The following is a 19,722-nucleotide window of genomic DNA, read 5'->3' as shown; positions in this document are numbered from 1 at the left end:
AAGACTAATGAAGAAAGATATGAGTCTTGTCTATAATTTACCATCCTATAGACTTTTCTTTTTGATATCGGGTGGCAACAGGGACAGCTGTATGAATGTTTGGTTATTCTTAGCAATTTGAATGTCTTCAGTTCCTCATGCATCCTTTCCAGAGACCACTCAGAGAATACTTTCATGGAGGAATATCTTTTCTTCCAAGTTGTAAATATTTTTAAAAGTTCAGACAAATGAACAATAAGACCAAACAATCTCAGTCTTTGGGGCTCCAGTACTTCCCAGTGTCCCTGAAGAGTGATAGGTTGAGTACCAAATGTCAGTCAATCCACTCTATGGAGGAACTGCAAAATCCTTCCAAGACATTTAACATTTTGCAAGCTTTCATCAACTATCTGGGACTTACCTGCTCCTGGGACAAAATTAAGATTTTAATGTTTAATATTAAAATCACCACATTTATCCAAAATATGGTGTAAAATTACATATTTACTAACAGTTTAAAATAATAAAAACAACACCATGCTTTTCGGGGTGGGGGATGTGCAAATTAGCAAGAATTGTATTTTGTTCTACATTTTTGCCAACATGCGACACCAACCACTTTTACATTGGCTTTGGTGATATTTCTGTGGTGCAGTTCAAAATGTAGTCCCTGAAACATTCTGCTGTTCATGTGCTCTCCTGGGGTTGGAAACTAGATATGGGGGATTAATGGCTGTAAATAAAATGTTTTACTTTTCAGCAAATTTTGGTGCCCACTCATTTATGCCAAGATGGAAATGCATAACCAGCAATAGTTTGGTGTATATTTGAACTGTCTTCAACTTGGCAAGAAATTATCTGGTCTTTTAATACTTTAATGTCAGACTGTTCAACTAGCTGGCAACAGAAATACCCTGGAGATGCTTATAAGACTGGAAAAGAAATTTGCTGGCGTTTGCTGTTTGATAGCTAGCTAGTTGACTCACTGCAATGATGTGCTAGGACATTGATACTATAAGGGTAAGTTTTCTGCATGATCTATTGAGAGCTAGGAGCGTGATGTACATTATAAGTTGTTTACCTGCACTAAAATGTACCCATTGATACATAGTGGTTATTGGTAAGGTCTTAGATATAAACCGATACTAAAACAAAATGCTGTTTCATGTTCAATTGTTTGGCAGTCTTTTCCCACTGGTAGTGTGGTGGTCTGTAGGGGGAGTGAAATATGGCACTAGTCAACATTTGTTTAATATTTTCTTTTCTTTTGTGAGATCATCCTGCACATTCTTGTCCTTCAAACATCCAAGAGATGTGAGTATAGAATGTTACTTTATTAATGGCTCACGTAGATTTATTTATAAAAGAAGAAAAAACTAAATAAAGGGCAGGTCTGTTTATAACTTTTACTTGGTCGTGGAGATATATAAGACTTTGCAATAAAGTAGATATTTTCGTTAAGATTCTAAACATTTCATGATATGTGAAATAGGGAAGATCTCATTATTTGTTATTTATATTCCAGCAATTCCCAAAGTCACTGTCCAGGCCAATGACCCCATTGTGCTAAGTGCTCTAGGAACTGTACGAACACAGAAGAATATGTGGTCTCATAGACTTTAGAGTCAGAAGGGACCATCATGATCATCTAGTCTGACCTCCTGCACATTGCAGGCCACAGAACCTTATCCACCCACTCCTTAATAGACCTCTCACTTCTGGCTGAGATACTGAAGTCTTCAAATCATGATTTAAAGACTTCACGTTACTGAAAATACACCATTTACACTAGTTTAAACCTGCAAGTGACCCCTAGGGTCTCTGCCAATCTGACATGGGGAAAAATTCCTTCCTCACCCCATATATGGTGATAGTTAGACCCTGAGCATGTGGGCAAGACCCACCAGCCAGACATCTGGGAAATAATTCTCTGTAGTAACTCAGAGCCATCCCCATTTAGTCTCCCATCATACGCCTTTGGAGCTATTTGCTGCTAGCAGTCACAGATTGGCTACATGCCATTGTAGGGAGTCTCATCATCTCATCCCCTCCATAAACTTATCAAGTTCAGTCTTGAAGCCAGTTAGGTTTTTTGCTCCCACTTCTCCTCTGGAAGGCTGTTCCAGAACTTCACTCCTCTGATGGTTAGAAACCTTCATCTGATTTCAAGCATAAACTTATTGATGACCAGTTAATATCCATTAGTTCTTGTGTCTAGATTGGTGCTTCACTTAAGTAACTCCTTTCCCTCCTTGGTATTTATCTCTCTGATGTATTTATAGAGAGCAATCATATCTCTCCTCAGCCTTCTTTTGGTTAGGATAAACAAGCCATGATCTTTGAGTCTCCTCTCATAAGGCAGGTTTTCCATTCCTCGGATTATCCTACCAGCCCTTCTCTGCACCTGTTCCAGTTTGAATTCATCTTTCTTAAACGTGGGAGACCAGAATTGCATACAGTATTCCAGGTGAGATCTCACCAATGCCTTGTATTACGGTACTAACACCTCCCTATCTCTACTGGAAATACATTGCCTAATGCATCCTAGGACTGCATTAGCCTTTGTCACGTCCACATCACATTGACAGCTTATAGTCATCCTGTGATCAACCAATACATGCAGGCGTTTCTCTCCTCTGTCAATTCCAGCTTATATGTCCCTATGTTATATCAAAAATTCTTGTTGTTAGTCCCTAAGTGCATGATTTTCCACTTTGCACTATTAAATTTCATCCCATTATTCTATTACAGTTTTCAATATCATCCAGATCTTCTTGTATGATATTCCAGTCCTCCTTCCGATTGGCAATGTCTCCCAATGTTGTGTAATCCACAGATTTTATTAGGACACTCCCATTTTTTGTGCCAAAGCCAGTAATAAAAATGTTAAAAATAAGTCTGGTCCCAAGAACGATCCCTGAGGAACTCCACTAGTAACCTCCCTCCAGCCTGACAATTCACCCTTCAGTATGACCTGTTGTAATCTTCCTTGTAACCAGCTCTTTATCCACCTTTCAGTTTTCCCTGCCAGGAAAAACCATCTAAATAGACAGGACAGACAAAGAATAGGGAAAAGGGATGTAACATAAAAAGCAAATCGTCTGGGTCATCTTATTCTTACACATATGTATATGTAACAGGTTGAGGCAAGAGAGAGGGTGAAGGAGATAAGTTGATAGGATAATGGAGCAGGAAGTGACAGGAAATGTGAGGAGATAGTGGGGAGGAGAGGGAGGACTGGCAGAGGAACATAGAGGGTAGGGGGAGTGAGGCAGTCAGGGCAGGAACTATGGTGGAAGGGGAGTGGTTGAAGCAACAGCCAGACAGCAGAAGAAAAAAAGGATGCCGTGAGTCAAAGCTGAAAACAGAGCCTGGTTATATCACCTGTGTCCAGGTACACCTCACTTCCCCCTCCCTCCCCCCATACAGCCATCCTGTTACTTTTGCCACTGCCCCAGCTCCTCCCCAGCCGCTGACTGAAATGTGGGAAGAGTCTACTCCCGGCCCCACCTCTAGGTTTGCTCTATTTTTCTCAGCCCAGATCACTGGCCAAGGTTGGGTATGCCACTGAGGGTTGGGGCTCTGATTGCAAGAAACATCTCTGGAAGGGGAACTCTTGAACCTGGGGTCTAACAGAGTTTGGAGGAAAGGAAGTCTCCTCTTCTAAGCCAGGCACTTGGGAAAAAGTCACCACCTAGCTCCTCTGCTGCCATGACTATACTCCATTAGGCTATGTCATGGCTGCTGAGCCTCTAATGTGTTTAGGCCTGTGGATCTAAAAACAAAAGAATGACCATACTGGGTTAGAACAATGGTCTGTCTAGCCCAGTATCCTGTCTTCGGACAGGGGCCTATGCCAGGTGCTTCAGAGGGAATGAAATAGAACAGGTAATCATCAAGTGATCCATCCCCTATCACCCATTCCCAGCCTCTGGCAAACAAACAGCAATTAGCAAATTAGCCTATCGTGGCCAATAGCCATTGATTGTCCATGAACTTATCTATTTCTTTTTTGAACCCTGTTACAGGCGTGGCCTTCACATCTAGCAAGGAGTTCCATAGATTGACTGTACATTCTGTGAAGAAATGCTTCCTTTTCTTTGTTTTAAACCTGCTGCCTATTAATTTCATTTGATGACCTCTAGTTTTTGTGATATGAGAAGGAATAAAGAACAGTTCCTTATTTACTTTCTCCACACCAGTTATGATTTTATAGACTTCTATCATATCCCCCCTTAGTTGTCTCTTTTCCAAGCTGAAAAATCCCAGTCTTACTAATCTCTCCTCACATGGGAGCTGTTCCATATCCCTTATCATTTAAATTGCCCTTTTCTATACCTTTTTTTGAATTCTAATATATCTCTTTTGAGAAAAGATACAGAAAAGGGCAACTAAAATTCTGGAGAGTTGCCTTTCCCCAGCCTGTTCCCACATGGATCTAACCAGTGGTCAGTCTAATCCCATATCCTGTTTAATAATTAGAGTGACCATTATCAGATGCTTCAGAGGAAACTGCAAGAACCACAATAGTGGACAATTATAAACTAACCTGTCCGTACGCAAAGTTCCTTTCTAGCCCTTTCTGTTAGAGGTTGGCTTATGTAGTGAAGCATGAAGATTTATATTCCTTAAATTTTCTGTTTAACACCTGTGTATGTTCTCATTATGTGTATTAATGTCTCATCCTTCTCGAATCCTCCATAACATTTAGCCTTAATGATACCTTATGGCAATGAGTTCCACGGATTGAGTATTTTTATATAGTTTTGAATTAGTGGCCTTCAAAGTTCATTGATTGTCTTTTTGTTCCTATACTAAGTGAAAGGGTAAATAGGAGCAACAACTCTATTTTCTCTATGCAACTTATTATTTCATATGTACGTGTTCTTTGATTCATCTCTTCTCTATAAGCAAGAGGTGTAAATGATTTGAGCAATGGGGCTTCCACTATTTCCTTTGGGGAACTCTCCCACAACCTATATATAGAATTGGTAGGGAATTGCCTTAAAACTCCTAGATGTCATTACATGTAATGATATATGTTGAGAGACTCGGTACTGGAGCAGTCACAGTTTAGTTCTCAATTATATACATAAGCACACAGTTTCCTGCCAATTTCCAGTTTTATCCCTCTGGAAAATTACAATCAACTGTCTCCCTCATAAAGGGCTCAGTTTGTCTGCAAAGCTCTTGGGGGTATACATTATGAGCAGATTGATGACAATCTCACAAAATAAACAGGGCAGCAGCATGGGAATATGCTAAGAAATGCATGTACAAACAGAGGTAGAAAACTACCGTGAGAAACACTACCAGAATTTCTCTGGTATACTCATCTAGGAATATTTTGTCACCAATGTTATATAATGTACAGAATTGAAAATATATGAACTGCTCTCATTGGAAGCTCAACTTCATATATATATATATATAAAAACAACTGTTGCTTATACAATAAAAAAACTGGACTTCGGAATTTAGCTGGAATTTCTTTTTATATGTGACACAACTGAGCAAAGTGTGTTCTTTTTCTACACTGAGGTAGCAAAGTTGACAGATAATTTTGCCAGTAACTTCAACAGATTTGACACACAAGGTACTTTGGAAGCAGATATGGGCAATTACAAATAATCATTCCTGTGCAGACATTTCTGTGATACAGAAAGGAGTCTATGGGCCAGATTCCTAGCTGTGCAACTGAGAGGAAGGACAAAAGGTAATTGGTTGTTGGCTGCCTATGGACCACATAGGGGCTATACACCAACTAGGGAGAGTGCAGTGTGATCTGTTGACACCCTAACATGCTTACTACACTGGGATCTGCAAGAAACACTCGTATAGGAGCAATCTATGATGGCTCTGTAAACACTTGGGCTGGTTAAAGCCAGAGGAATCCTCAGAAAGGGAGATCTGGCTGCTTTCTGCTCCCTTTGTGCCACCAGTTATGCAAAACCGGGGGGGGGAACAGGCCAAAGGATCTTGCCCTACGTTATCTTTTTTAAAAAACTAGATCCTGCCATTTTGCCTCATTTGCATGCCAGTAGAAGATTCTTTGTAGCTGTTTTGGAATATGGGGTCTCATTTTATTTCAAAATGATGTGCTCACGTTGAAGAATAAAAAAGGGGTAGAGAGCAAATACATTCCTTGTATTCTTTTCTTCACTCAGAAAATTTATCCCAACAAAGCCTTAATTTACATTGTACCACTTGCTGTGCTTTTTCTTCTCCTTCCCTCACCAGTCATCTCCAGCCCCCTTGAAGCTAATTTATATCCCCAAATGAGAAAATCTTAATCCTCAACTCCTAATCCTCCTAAACCCTGCTCAATTTTCTGATCCTAGGCTCAGTTTGCAGGGCATGCTGAGGCAGTTAGAGAAAACACATCATTTTACATCTAAACTGATACAATTTGATTTGGATGTAACTAACTACTAATAAACATAGGCCCCCAGAATGCCATTTGACGGAATAACTTTTCAGAGTAGGTTCACACTTCAAGGATCCCTAGATTATTACTATTATTTTGTATTGAAGCAATGCCTAGTGACCCCATTCAGTGCCTCATTTTGACAATTGCTCCAGACTGTGCAATCCACATTTCAATGAACAGCTTAGGTACTGCAGTAGAGCATGAGGGGAAGTTGCAGAAGTACCATTAATTAAAGAGCACAAATGCGAATAATGATTCCTTCAGTCCTCTGGTCTTAAAAATGGAAATTGCTATAGACTCTGCATAAAACGTTGAGTTAACAACACCACTGTCTAATTGTGGGGTTCTACATTAACTGATTCACACTAAAAATCGTTGAACTGTCAGATGTCAATGGGTCTGCCTCTAGTCCCTGAATTGTTTCAGGTAGGATTTAACTTTCTCACATTGCAAGACATTGCATGAAACAATTTGCAAGACAATGTGATATCTTGCAATGTAGCAATGTGAATTAGTATGACATTAAGACACAAGAGGGCATATTCAGATGTGAAGCTTTTATCCTGTATGACAAAAACCGTAATTAAACCTAAGTTTGATTCCCAGCCCTGATCTAGCCCTAACAAAAACCACGTGGAGGCTTTGCATCTAGTAATTGGGGGGAGGGAGCACTTTCCTTTCAATGGAGGACACATCTGGCTTGTTCAGGTTTGTGCCACAAAAGGGAGTCCTGTCTTGGAAAAAAAAAATCAGGTTTGAATACTGTTTACATTTCTGCTTGGCAAGGAGGCTCCAACGCTTCATTTTGGATGTGGCTATCACCATAGCTATCCATGCCTTTGTCAGTTCCAGACTAGGTTGCTGCAATGTGCTCTACGCTTGCAATTTGAAAATTGGCTGGTACAGAATGTGCCTGCCTGCTTATTAAATGTTATCTCATGAGGGAGGACAAGTGGACAGCATCTGGCTTCCTGTTTTAAACAAGCCAGCATTGCAATGGGTGTGACATGTAGCTTTGTAAAGTGGTGGGGGCAAGATGTATGGAGTGGAAATAAATATGGGAATCCTCAGGCTTCCAAGAGGGATGTGAAAGATGTCTTAGAGAAAGGAAAGGCATAAAAATGAGTTGCCATTTGGTGGAAACCCCCCCAGGCATAGCTCTTATAAGCTCCCATGGGAAGGAGGCATCTAGTAAATTGCACAGCTGTGGGCCATGTAAAACAAAAATATGTGCACATCCAAATGTGATTAGCAAATAACTAATGCGGGGTCCTCAGATGCTTAGACTACAGCTATTTGCAGTGCTTGTTAGAGCTGATTTAAAAAAAAAAAGTTCATTACATTCTGTTTTTCTGGCAGACAATTTTCTGAAAAATCTTCTCCAGTTAGGAGAAAATTTTCCTACAACAGAAATAAAATAACATTGTGGGGAGGAACTTTTAAAACACATGGTCCATGGAGAGAGCAGGCTTTGGAAAGATTTAAGTGTGACAGTTTGTAAATATTTATATATTACATTTGCCAGCCACTCACTTAACCAGCAAACTTTAAATAGTTTAAAGATATTCATGGTTCTGTTTGATGACTTATAGAATAAAATTGTGTAAAATTAAAAAGCAGTATACATAGGTAATTGTTCCTATTTTTACCCCTGAAATGCTTATTTTCTTTCAGGGTTTTATCTCTTCCAAATGTCTTAATGGGTGTTTAAAATATATTTAGCTGACAGGGCCATCAGTATCTTTTTGTAAAGTCCTTAAGTAGCTGATCTGTGTGTTACTGCACAATCTTTATGGTTGTAGGAGCTTAGAAGGCAGCTTATGGAGATTTGACTGTATTTTGCTGCTTTTCTCATCAGTGTTTTAATGCCTGCTGATTAAGGAGTCATAAATCTTAGCAATATTACTGGAGAGTTCAATTTCCCTACCAAATGGCAACCTTCCTCTGTCCCATCTAGTTGTTATCACACAGATGCCGCAACTACTTGTCATGCATTGGTGCTCTATATATAATCTATAGAACGAATGCTCTTTTTCAGGAAACTGTGAACCACTTGCCATGCTAGAACAGCCTTTACTCTTGAGGTCACCTAACTTGGCAAGTCAGTGAGTTAATGGGTTTGAAAAGATTACTCTAGTACAGAAATCATGTAAACATTTTCTTTTCAGTTTAGGATATGTGGATTTGGATTCCTTTCATCTTTCTTTGCACATTCCAGATGTTTGCTTCTTTCCCCACATCATATATACATGATGGAATAGATAATGAACAGAGTGCAAATTTATGTCTCCAGGATGATGTGTTTATACTCTGCTTCTTTACACCTTCTTTTCTCATTTTATTGGGGAAAGGAGGAGTACTTTAAAAGCCTTTTTTAATTCAGCTTTGGTATGTTTATTCAGTGCTTTTCAAAGTAGTCTGGTTAAAGTTTCCTCATCCCCTTCATTTCCTCTGCAGTCCTAAAGCAATATATCTCACTTCAGTAAAGGATGAATCTACAGGGTAATAGTTTACTACTTCAGCCCTTTTGATAACATTCAAGAAATCAGCTTTCTTGATTTAATTTAAAGTGGCCTCATTTAAAAAAGAAAAAGGAATGGCTCCAAACTATAATACATACTGCATATCACATTAAAAATTAAAAAGATACTGTCAGGGTTTTTGTTTGCGAATAATATTCTGGTAGATGTACAAACATAAAATAACTATGCGTCCATTGCAGTAAAGATTTGGAGGGAGATTTCTCAAGGAATTAAGGGCAGTTTCGTATCCATCTACTAATGAAAGTCAATTGGACACAGGCACCTAAATGCCATATTTTGCCTTTGAAAATCTTTTCTTTGCTCATGAAGGGCCCGATCTAAAGCTCACTGATATCAATAGAAAGACTCCTCTTGACTTCAATGGGCTTTAAATCCGACTTTTTTGATTTCTTTTGGATGTTATAGCTCTTCCAAAATTGACATATTAGGTCTTTTAATGTTAAAGATATTCTAGAAACACAGGTACACAGTTATTCTATTTTTCACTATTTCCAGTTATGCTACTTTGTCATTAACCAATCCAGAATGGATCATTTTGTCTGTCAACCCAAGGACACTGAAAACTCTTCAGGAAATACTTGATCTCTTATCAAGATTTCTAGAAAGGTGTCAATAAAATATTTCTAAAAGTAAAGAAATACGTACCGGAAAAGATAGTTACCAACCAATTTTACTGATTTCAATAGTAATTCCTATCAGCAATATATATTTGGTTGCTGTGTTCCTTATATCTCAGTGGCCTCACATTAAATTAGTGCTTAGATTCTAATACTATTTTTATTAAGTTGAATAAAAGCAATAATCATTTATCAAAAAGATTGCTGGAAAAAATATTTTGAAGAAGACTCTTTCTTTTCACCGTTGGTAAAACTGCTCTTACACTGCTAATTTTGGGTAACTTTTCAAAATCCTGGATAACTTCTTTTTTCTGGTAATTTTTTTTTTCCTGTGTGGCTTAGGCCCCATATTCTTGCAATATGTTGAAATACCACAAAGATCTGTTTAACCATAGATTTTGGCAACTAAAATAATTTCCTTGCTGGAATCTGTGAATGCATATACCCTCTAGTGAATCAGAATGGATTGAGCAGACTTAGTTTATCTTAATCACGGATAAACTTACATAAAGCATAGCAGATGAGTTCTAGGGCTTACTGCTACTTTTTTCAATCTCTTTATAACTGTAAAGAAAACAATTTTCAGAATACTGAGAGACCAAGAGGCTACTCAAACTGTTCCTTTTTGTATAAATGACATAGCTGTGTGTGTGCGTATATGGGTTGGACCTTTCTGTTCTTTTATATTAGAGAAACCCGGAGAGAAGAAATTATGTACTTGCATTCCCTTTATTCTGCCACACAGCACAGAGTCTTTCAAACTATCTAGTAGGTCATACTTTGCCTGCTTGAAAGGAGAACTGGCCTTGTGGTTAAGAAATGTATTTCATTTATTTAAACAAAAACCTTCTGTACTACATCATTCATTGCTCTACCCTTCACTGATCAACAGCATAGTCTTACTGATATCACCTTAGTCTTTTCCTCCTTCCTTTCTTGTAACTCTCCTATTTATGTCTTACTTATTGTTTATTTGTAATGCAGTATTGTCTAGGAGCCCCAGACATAGACCAGGATCCTCTCCATTATGCTATGTGCTGTACAAACACAGAACAAAAAATGGTTTGTAAACTACTTGGATTAGGGATAAGGCAACCAGACGTCCTGATTTTATAGGGACCGTCCTGATATTTGGGGCTTTGTCTTACATAGGTGCCTAATATCCTCAATCCTATTGCCTGATTTTCCACACTTAGTGTCTGGTCACCCTATCATGTCTTTTAGGTGTATTGGGAAGCACCTGGCGGACTTTTGAGTGCTGAGAAAACTAGCATTGTAAAATTTGTATATGACTTTGCAAAATAAATTGTAGTGCAAATGATGTGTGCCCATGTGATGGTATTTCTGCTTCACTTTGTCTCATTGGATCATTTTCATCACTGCCTGAACTCCAATGGCTTCATTGGAGTTAGACCTGGGGTGAATTTGGCGCATTGCCTCCAAGTTTTGTACTTCTATACGCACTAGTTGAGATCACTCACTACTTGAGACCACATAGTGCTGTGGACATTATGAAGTGAGTTAAGGCTAAAGTGGCAGCTTTAGATCTACATTTTTATGTTATGTTCCCTGAATCCTTTTCTTCTTACTTAAGCAAGTAATTTTAATGGGCCCATTCATGTGAAGTTAATGGGACAATGTGTGACTACAGTGAGCAAAATTTAGCCCTTTTCATTTTAGTTTAGACCCTTAGCATTTGTAATATAGTTTTTCCTATATTTACAATTGTTCTGTATAGACTGGCACATTTGTTTATTTGTCAGATTGGTATTGTGCAAAAAATAATACACATAGATCAGAATTTTTAAACTTTAATCATTAACTTAAAAGTTAATGCTACTACATGAGCACTTCTGAAAATCGAGCCACATTTATGTAGCCAGCTAAATATGGATTTAGGTCTAGAATGCATTTTGTCTTGTATCATTTTTTTCAGTCAACTGAAAAATGTATGGTATTTCGACGGTATAAGCTGCTGTGGAATGTTAGTTTTGGAACTTTGCCTTAAAGTGAAAATTTTGACAACAGTTCTTAAGCAAATTAGCCTGAGATAGATTTACTTGGAATTGAAGCGCTCAGTCCTCTCAGTTGTGTCAGCTTATAATAGATTCCAAGGGGCATTGCAGTAGCCAGGGATTGCCAGAGCTCAGCATGCTTTGCCCACAAGCTTCCCAGCATACCTGGGCATCCCCCCATGTCAGGGGCCTGGTGGTAGGTGGAGGAGAGCCTGTTATTTTGACTCTTTGTCAACCAAGGATTCCCTCATACCTGGGAAATCCACAATTGCTCAGGTAGGGCAGCTTTAATTCTCCTTTGCACTTCTGAAGTGGCACAAAGCGGGTTTACCGTGGGCCGTAATCTGGCCCCGAAATATCGGAGCCAGATCCTCAGATGGCATAAATTGTTTTAGCTCCATTGACTCCCGTGGAGCTATGACAAGCCCCTGTGTGTGCATCACAGCTAAAATCTATCCTGTTTTATTCAGCAAGAGGAGTATGTCTATTTAAAAAAAAAAAAAAAGATTACCAAAGAGACTCTGTAGTCCCGCTTTCTGACCGATCCACTACCATCCTATTGATACAACCTTTACCATGGAGCTGAACAGAGGTAGAATCACATTATAAAAATTTTGAATGTCAACAAAATAGTTTTAAAAAAATTAGAGCAAGTTTATCCCTCTCACCAAATCTGCTATTTGCATCTACAATTTAATAGCTTAAATTAAGGACTCCATATGATGGTTTCTAGGGATTGTGAATCTTGAAACAATATATTTACCAGTGCTTCATTAATGTTTAAGAAAAAAATATAAATCCATAGGAAAGTAGAGTTCTAAACCCAAGTTTCATGTATAGCACTAGTCATCTCCCAATCTGTGTTATTTATTTTACATAGGTGTATGAAAAGAACTGAGGGATGAGTTTGATTTAAGTTGGCTTCCCCTTTTTATGCTTTTAAATAGGATAAATTATTCTTATCTGGTGGTAAAATTTTTGATTGACATCTTTCAACCCTTCCTGCCTTCCCCAGCATTCCCAGCTATCTCAAGATTTGCTGCTGCATAAATTTCCCTCAGGACACTTAATGGCTTGAAGATATACCCGTTCCAACAAATTATTAAAATGACATAACTCTTCACTCTAGTGAATGTAGAAAATTCAGAGCCTAATAAGTATATTGCCAACATAAAAGACAAACACTTTATACTTTAGATGGCTTTAAAGTTTTCTAATTCAGTGATCACCATCAGTTATATGACAAATAAAAAATAATCTCCAACAAAATTATGTATTTACTATAATTGTGGAGTCTGGACCTCTTTCCTTAGAGCTACAGTATTTGAAAGATGACAGTTACCACTGACATCTATTTTTTTTGTGAAAACCTGTATGAGTATATGTAAAAATAATTTATTATTGGTAGTCCACAGGCAACATTAGTGTTTGTGTTCACAAAGCAGCTAGGTCCATTAATATTTTACATTTATTAATGCTTACCTGGTTAATTGATTTAGTCCTTCCATCAATTGCTGCTTATCTAACTGTCCAGTGGAATTCTGTAAGTTTAGGCATGTATTTGAATGGCTGTCTTTTTCTTTTATATAAATGTTACTATCTACTCTATTGGCATGGTGATCTAAATAATATTGTCTTCTCTTCAGCAGCTGAAGTAGTGTAGTCACCAGATTGTGCTGCATAAGAGACTGGTGGTCCAAGAAATAACTTGCATCAATCACCATGAGCAAATTTAACTAATGGCAAAATGTTAACCACAGTCCATGAGTGGTATTTTATTAACCAGAATGACACAGATGTAGTTAATTATTCTAACAATTATCGGTATTTTGTTCCTTAAATCAACAAATATTACTGATTCCAAAATAATTAATGGTTAACAAAAAAGAACCTGTGATGCTGAATGGTGATGACTATTTTTTCAATTTCTGTTAAGTTTGGCTTGGTCATTTTAGCAATATACCATTAGAGAGATAATTTATTAATGGGAATATGAAACTAATAATACCAAATGTGTAAAAATCATGTCATTTACAATTATACTTGCCCTGCAAAATGAATTCTAATGATTTCCTGGAGAAAAGATTCTCCCTTGCAGGACAGAAGGACTTTTTAAGTGCTATGGACTGTTGATTTTAAATATTAAGGTCATGCAGTATTACTCTGAAGTAACTGTTGACTTTTTAGTGACAGCTACTGTATTTCATGATGATTTTTGCATTATGTAAAATTTTACAATTTAGAAAGGTTTTTATTCAAAACAGACCGTTTAAGAAAAAAACTTTCTAAGCTATTACTTTTAGACATTTAGAAATAGTTTAAGTGACAAAAAATCTAACCTTGCAGCACACAGTGGTTCTGTATGCTGTCATTTCCTCATTTCTATACATTATATTCCTAAGGAAAAAAAATCAACCAACCAACTGAAAACTTTGGGTCACATCCTGAAATTCTTACTTAGTTTATACTCAGGCAAAATTTCATAAAAGAGATGTAGTTGTCTAGTAAATTCCAAAGAATGGTTATTTAAAAAAAAACAAAACAATATAGCAAACAGAAAATCATTTTGTATGAAATTTTATATGACTTTTCCGTAAGAATGTAGGGGGAATTTAGCTACCCTCGATCATTAAATTTAACATTTTATTTTCTCACTCAAAGTTGAATTAATATCACAAATACTATGATAAAGTAAATATTACAGTGTAGTAAATATCCATATTTTATGGCACCTACTGTAAATACTTAAGTTGAAATTATGCAAAGAGGCTGAGGTGGCCTATATTGCTGATATTGCCGCACAGTCTTTGGGTGTGTCTACACTGCAATTAAACACCCTCGGATGGCTCGTGTCAGATGTCTTGGGCTTGCGGGGCTGAAAAATTGTTGTGTGGATGTTCAGGCTCAGGCTGAAGCGTGAGCCCTGGGATCCCAAAAGGGGGAGGGTCCCAGAGCCCAGGCTCCAGGCCGAGCCCAGATGTCAACACTGCAGTTTTACAGCACTGCAGCCCAAGCTCTGCGAGCCCAAGTCAGCTGTTGTGGGCCAGCTGCGGGTGTTTAATTGCAGTGTAGACACACCCTTAAAGGTCTGATCTACACCTAAAAATTAGATTGACCTGGCTAGGTTGCTTTGGGCTATGAAAAAATTCACACCCTGAATGCCATAGGGTGGCCAACCTGATGTATAGATGTAGCTAGGTTGATGGAAGAATTCTTGGTCCAGTTCTGACTTTCAGGAAGGAGTATGCTCATTTCATTTAATTTGAATAGAAAGTAAAAACCGCAGGCCATATATTTTGGTTTATGTTATTATGACAAAAAATGTTTCCTTGTCTTTGAGATTTGTAATGTGGTATCTCTGTTTTTTCTCCTTTTCTCTTCTTCTCTGGCAGGATGACAAGGATTTAGTTCACGAGTTTGTTGTGGCTGAAGGCCTGACTTGCTTGATAAAAGTGGGAGCTGAGGCAGACCAGAACTATCAGAACTACATCTTAAGAGGTACAGTAAATGAACTCAGAAGCTGTGTTTCCTGCAGTGAATTTCACTGACAAATCTGCTCCAACCTACTACATCAAGGATTCAAACATGTTTGAATAATTTGCAGCTGTTAGCAATTCGTAATGGGTCTCCCAGTGAGTGAGTTTGTGAGGTTTTTATATGTTCGGGAAGGCAGATACACTTAAAGCAGTGGAAAAGATACCATGCAAATGTATCACCAGTCCCCCATGACATTCAAACTAGAGAAATATAGTTGAAATTAATTTACTGTAAGGGGGCAGCACAACTGGCTGAAAGACTATACTCAAATAGTCACTATCTATGGTTTGCTATCAAACTGGGAGGGAGTATCTAGTGGGGGTCCCACAGGAGTCAGGCCTGGGTCTAGTGCTATTCAATATTTTCATTAATGACTTGGATAGTGTATTGGAGCGCATGCTTATAAAATTTGCAGATGACTCCAAGGTGAGAGGGGTTGCAAGCACTTTGGAGGAGAGGATTAGAATTTAAAATGACCTTGACCAATTGGAGAATTGATCTGAATTCAACAAGATGAAATTCAATAAAGACAAGTGCAAAGTACTTTGCTTAGGAAGGAAAACTCAAATGCACAACTACAAAATGGGGAATAACTGGCTAGATGGTAGTACTGCTCAAAAAGATCTGGGGGTTATAGTGGATCACAAACTGAATATGAGTCACAATGTTGGGCAGTTACGAAAATGACTAATATCATTCTGGAGTGTATTAACAGGGATGTTATATGGGACGTAATTGTCCCACTCTGGTCAGCACTTGTGAGGCCTCAGCTGGAGTGTCCAATTCTGGATGCTACACTTTAGGAAGGATGTGGACAAATTGGAGAGAGTTCAAAGGAGAGCAACAAAAGTGATAAAAGGTTTAGAAAACTTGGCCTGTGAAGAAAGGTTAAAAAAACTTTCATGTATGGACATGATTAGTCTTGAGAAAAGAAGATTGAGGCAGGACCTGTTAGCAGTCTTCAAGCATGTAAAGAGTTGTTATAAAAAGAATGGTGATCAGTTGTTCTCCATCTTCACTGAATTTAGGACAAGAAGTAATGGGCTTAATCTACAGCAAGGCAGATTCAGGTTAGATATTAGGAAAAACTTTCTAACTATGAGGGTCATTAAACTCTGGACTAGGCTTCCAAGGTAGGTTGTGGAATTCTTATTACTGGCAGTTTTTAAAAACAGGTTGGAGAAACACCTGTCAGGGATTGTCTAGGTTTACTTGGTCCTGCCTCTGCACAGGAGGCAGGACTTGATGACTTCTTGAGGTCCCTTCTAGCCTTATATTTCTATGACAGTATAATCAGACAGTGTTAAAGAGGAAATGAACATGACTGGGAGAGCTGGAAAATTTAAACTTTACTAATGCATTCTCTTCTCTCCACCCTTTGTCATTTGCTATGACTATGTTGTTAAGCTCTGTTAAAATACTTCAATCCTACACATAAAGGAATTCCCTGGCCTGCATCAGGTGACTGTAAATTGCAAAAGGAGTAGAGAAAAATTATTCTTCCTGGGTGTGTGATTTTTAGCATGTCATGCATGGGACAAGCAGCTAGGGGTATTCATCTTCCCTTATCTCTGGAATTAGCTTGAATGGAAACAGTCTTCAGATGCCTGATTTGTTGAAGTAATCAGGTAATGACTGTTTAACTTCTGTTCTTTGCACTCGCAAAATTGTGGATGCAACCAATTGCAGACACAGTTTTATAAGATGTTTTTGAAAATTTGGCCTATTGAGTTGGAAAGGCTTCATTTCTTTCGGGGAGAGGCTGGGAGGTCAGAAGGGGTGTGTGTGTGGGGGGGAGGGGACCATATCACTCACATCATCACTTTAAAAATCACCCTATCCTATCTCAAAAGCAGCAGTAGTTCATCTTTTCATTTATCAAGAAGATCTGGGCTGCAAGCAGTGGCAATTAATCCAAGTTGCCAAACAAGGATCCCAGTCAATGGTAGCTTCTCCTTGCCTCCTTCTCAGGGGCAGAGAGTAGATGGGAGAGTGGTCATACAAGAGGAACTGTACAACTGTGATGGCTTTGCCAGCAGCAGCCGCTCTCGACCTCTTGGTAAACAGGGAATCTCAAGAAGAATGCATTGTTGATGGATGCGCCACTGAAATACAATCATGGTGCAGTTTATAAGAGTCTTTAAAGTTATCAGCCTGGTTCATTTACCTTCCATAAAACCCCAACAAAAAACAAACCAGACACGGAGGAGCCAAATAAGAGTGACATACATAAGTAGAAAGATAGCTTAAGAGCTAGGGATTCTAGATCTGCATTATTTAAAATAGTATATTTGAGTTGAAAGTACCCTTTAAATAAGACACTTGAAGATAGGACCAATAGAGACACTAACATGTTAGTGGTATGTGTTAAAACAACACTGCCTGTTTCTGCAGCACAATAATTATACATGTTAGTGGGAGGGCTGGTAATGTACTCTCATGAGATAATACACCATGAAGCTAGACAAGCTCACAGAAAAATAATACATGAACACTAAATAAGATCCTTTCTTTACAGCTCTGAGGAAAAGTCCTGCAGGAGTAATTGGCCATAACTACACTGAAAAAAAAAAAAAAAAAAAGGAAATAAAAAACCAAATACATTGGGGGGGAAAAGAATCTGATCTTCAGCTGGTGTAAATTGATGAAACCCCATTCAATGGAATGGAGCTTCACTAATAAACACTAGCTGCCAATGCAGCCCTTTGTCTCTAGGGATTTTAAGGAGAGTAAGCATTTTGGATATAGGAAATATCCAAGAGAATTTGCAAAATAAATTAGTGAGAAACATGGGTTTCCCTCTTGGAATACAGTGAATATTCCTTACTTGGTCAAAGTAACTGCATTAAATCGTGCTAAGGATTTCAGAGTAATAATCTACTATTAGGCAAGTCAGCTTTCTAATGCCTGTTTTTGGCAATGTCTGTGTGATGTGGCCTCATTTATGTGAGCTTGCTACATGCTATCTGTACCTCTACCTTGTTGGAATGTCATTTCACATTCACAGGTTGAATGAGTGGCAGTAAAACATCTATCCACATCATCTGCTTTTCAGCAGTAACTAAATGTTGTATGTATATACTCTCAGAAGGATGTCCTAATGCCATCAGATTTAGGAGGATTAAAATGGTCAAATTCTTGGTATGCGTCTTTTATACTTTCATGTGGGAAAGCTGTATATGTCATAGGCCTGATCTAAAGCAAACAGAAGTCAATGAAAGTTTTTCTACTGATTTCAGTGGGCTTTGTTTTGATCAGACTGTAATATTGATGTTCACAGCATATGTATATGAAGCTTGCTTTTCAGTGATTGTACCAAGAAAAAGGTATTCCAACACTGCTGCTTTGTTATCAACAGGTGACTATTAAGACAGGTAAAAAAATAACTAAATAAAATACCACTGTATGTAGTGTGGATGAAAAGCATGGTTATTAAGTATTTATAGGGCTACGAGCCATATAAGGCATATCTTAAAGTAAAGTCGACATTATGAGATTTTAATATTTTGCTGATCAATCAAACTGTAGTCTCTCTCTCTCTCTAGGTATGTATCCTTATCTCTATAAGTGTCGTAAGAAAAAAATAACTTTTAGCATTTTCCTATATCTGTGTTTTCTTTAGAAATTGAATTTAAGCCCTGACTGACTTTCAGGCTATTTGAAGTCCATTATTACTTCAAGCCTTTGTCAGCTGTTTTCAGTTCCAGGAACCAGTGTGTGCTTTCTGAATAGGGCTGTATGTGCACTGAGATAAAGATAGGCTTCCAAGTACAGTGTATCCAACCCTATCCAAAAATATGAGGAGGCTGTTGAGAAGAAACATTAAGTGGACGTCATGTGAAAATAATATTTTTCTGACTTCTTATTTTTGGATGACTGTAGGAAATGGTTTAAGGTTTTGCAGATAACCATGTATGTAATATAAATCGAATCTGGTGTTTTTAAATGTAGAGCTGTAGAGTTCTAGTTGAACATAGGGATTTAAAATGCATCATAATAGGAACCCGAGAAGCTGAGGCAGTGCTGTGGGTTTTGAACAGCTTGTTAAGTGATGGAAATACAACAATATATAATGATTTAGTGTGGGTCACTGAATGCTTCCAGTATGCAAGCAAGGTGTGCCTGTCTCCTAATACCCCATGCAGTGGGATTTATCCTCCTTCTGGAACGTGTTCATCCTGAACCACAAAAAGACATGAGTTGGCCTAAGTTTCATATCCCAGCTAAATTCCCTTATAGCTTTAACTGAAGACACTATTCTTCTTCTATTGTCCGCAGGCATTGTGTAGTGTTGCCATTAACTCCAACCCTAACCATGACATTTCCTGACTTTGTAGTGCATAAACATGCAACATTTTTGATGGAAGAGTGTAAGTGGTGTTTATTCAAGAGAGATTTCTGTGGAATTGGATGCCAACATCCACGTCAAGTTTTAATTTTCCAGCAGCAAGTGGAAGCAAAGTCAAGTCCAGCAATCATGTTTATGTTATTATATTGTTTAATGCCAGTCTTTGCTTTCAAGAATTAATTTCATGGGGACAAACTTTGTTGTTTGTTTTTTGTTTATTGTTTCACGCGAAGCTTCCTGCTTGCAAGTTTGG

General features: G+C 38.1%; 1 protein-coding gene across 11 annotated transcripts in view; it reads left to right on the top strand.

Moving 5' to 3' along the window:
- Positions 1-19,722, top strand: part of FHOD3 (formin homology 2 domain containing 3) — a 586,676-nt gene that overhangs the window by 271,107 nt on the left and 295,847 nt on the right. For all 11 annotated transcript variants that reach the window (XM_067569969.1, XM_067569968.1, XM_067569967.1 and 8 more), the window contains exon 5: positions 14,977-15,082. In XM_067569969.1, the coding sequence (XP_067426070.1) occupies positions 14,977-15,082 (106 nt within the window). The remainder of the gene's footprint in view (positions 1-14,976; positions 15,083-19,722) is intronic.

This window comes from Emydura macquarii, unplaced genomic scaffold, assembly GCF_026122565.2.
Source record: "Emydura macquarii macquarii isolate MOO-44397 ecotype Brisbane River unplaced genomic scaffold, CSIRO-AGI_Emac_v2 contig_2975, whole genome shotgun sequence".
Taxonomy (NCBI): Eukaryota; Metazoa; Chordata; order Testudines; family Chelidae; genus Emydura; species Emydura macquarii.
The sequence above is the reverse complement of the archived record's forward strand: the minus strand, read 5'-3'. Positions and strand labels throughout refer to the sequence as shown.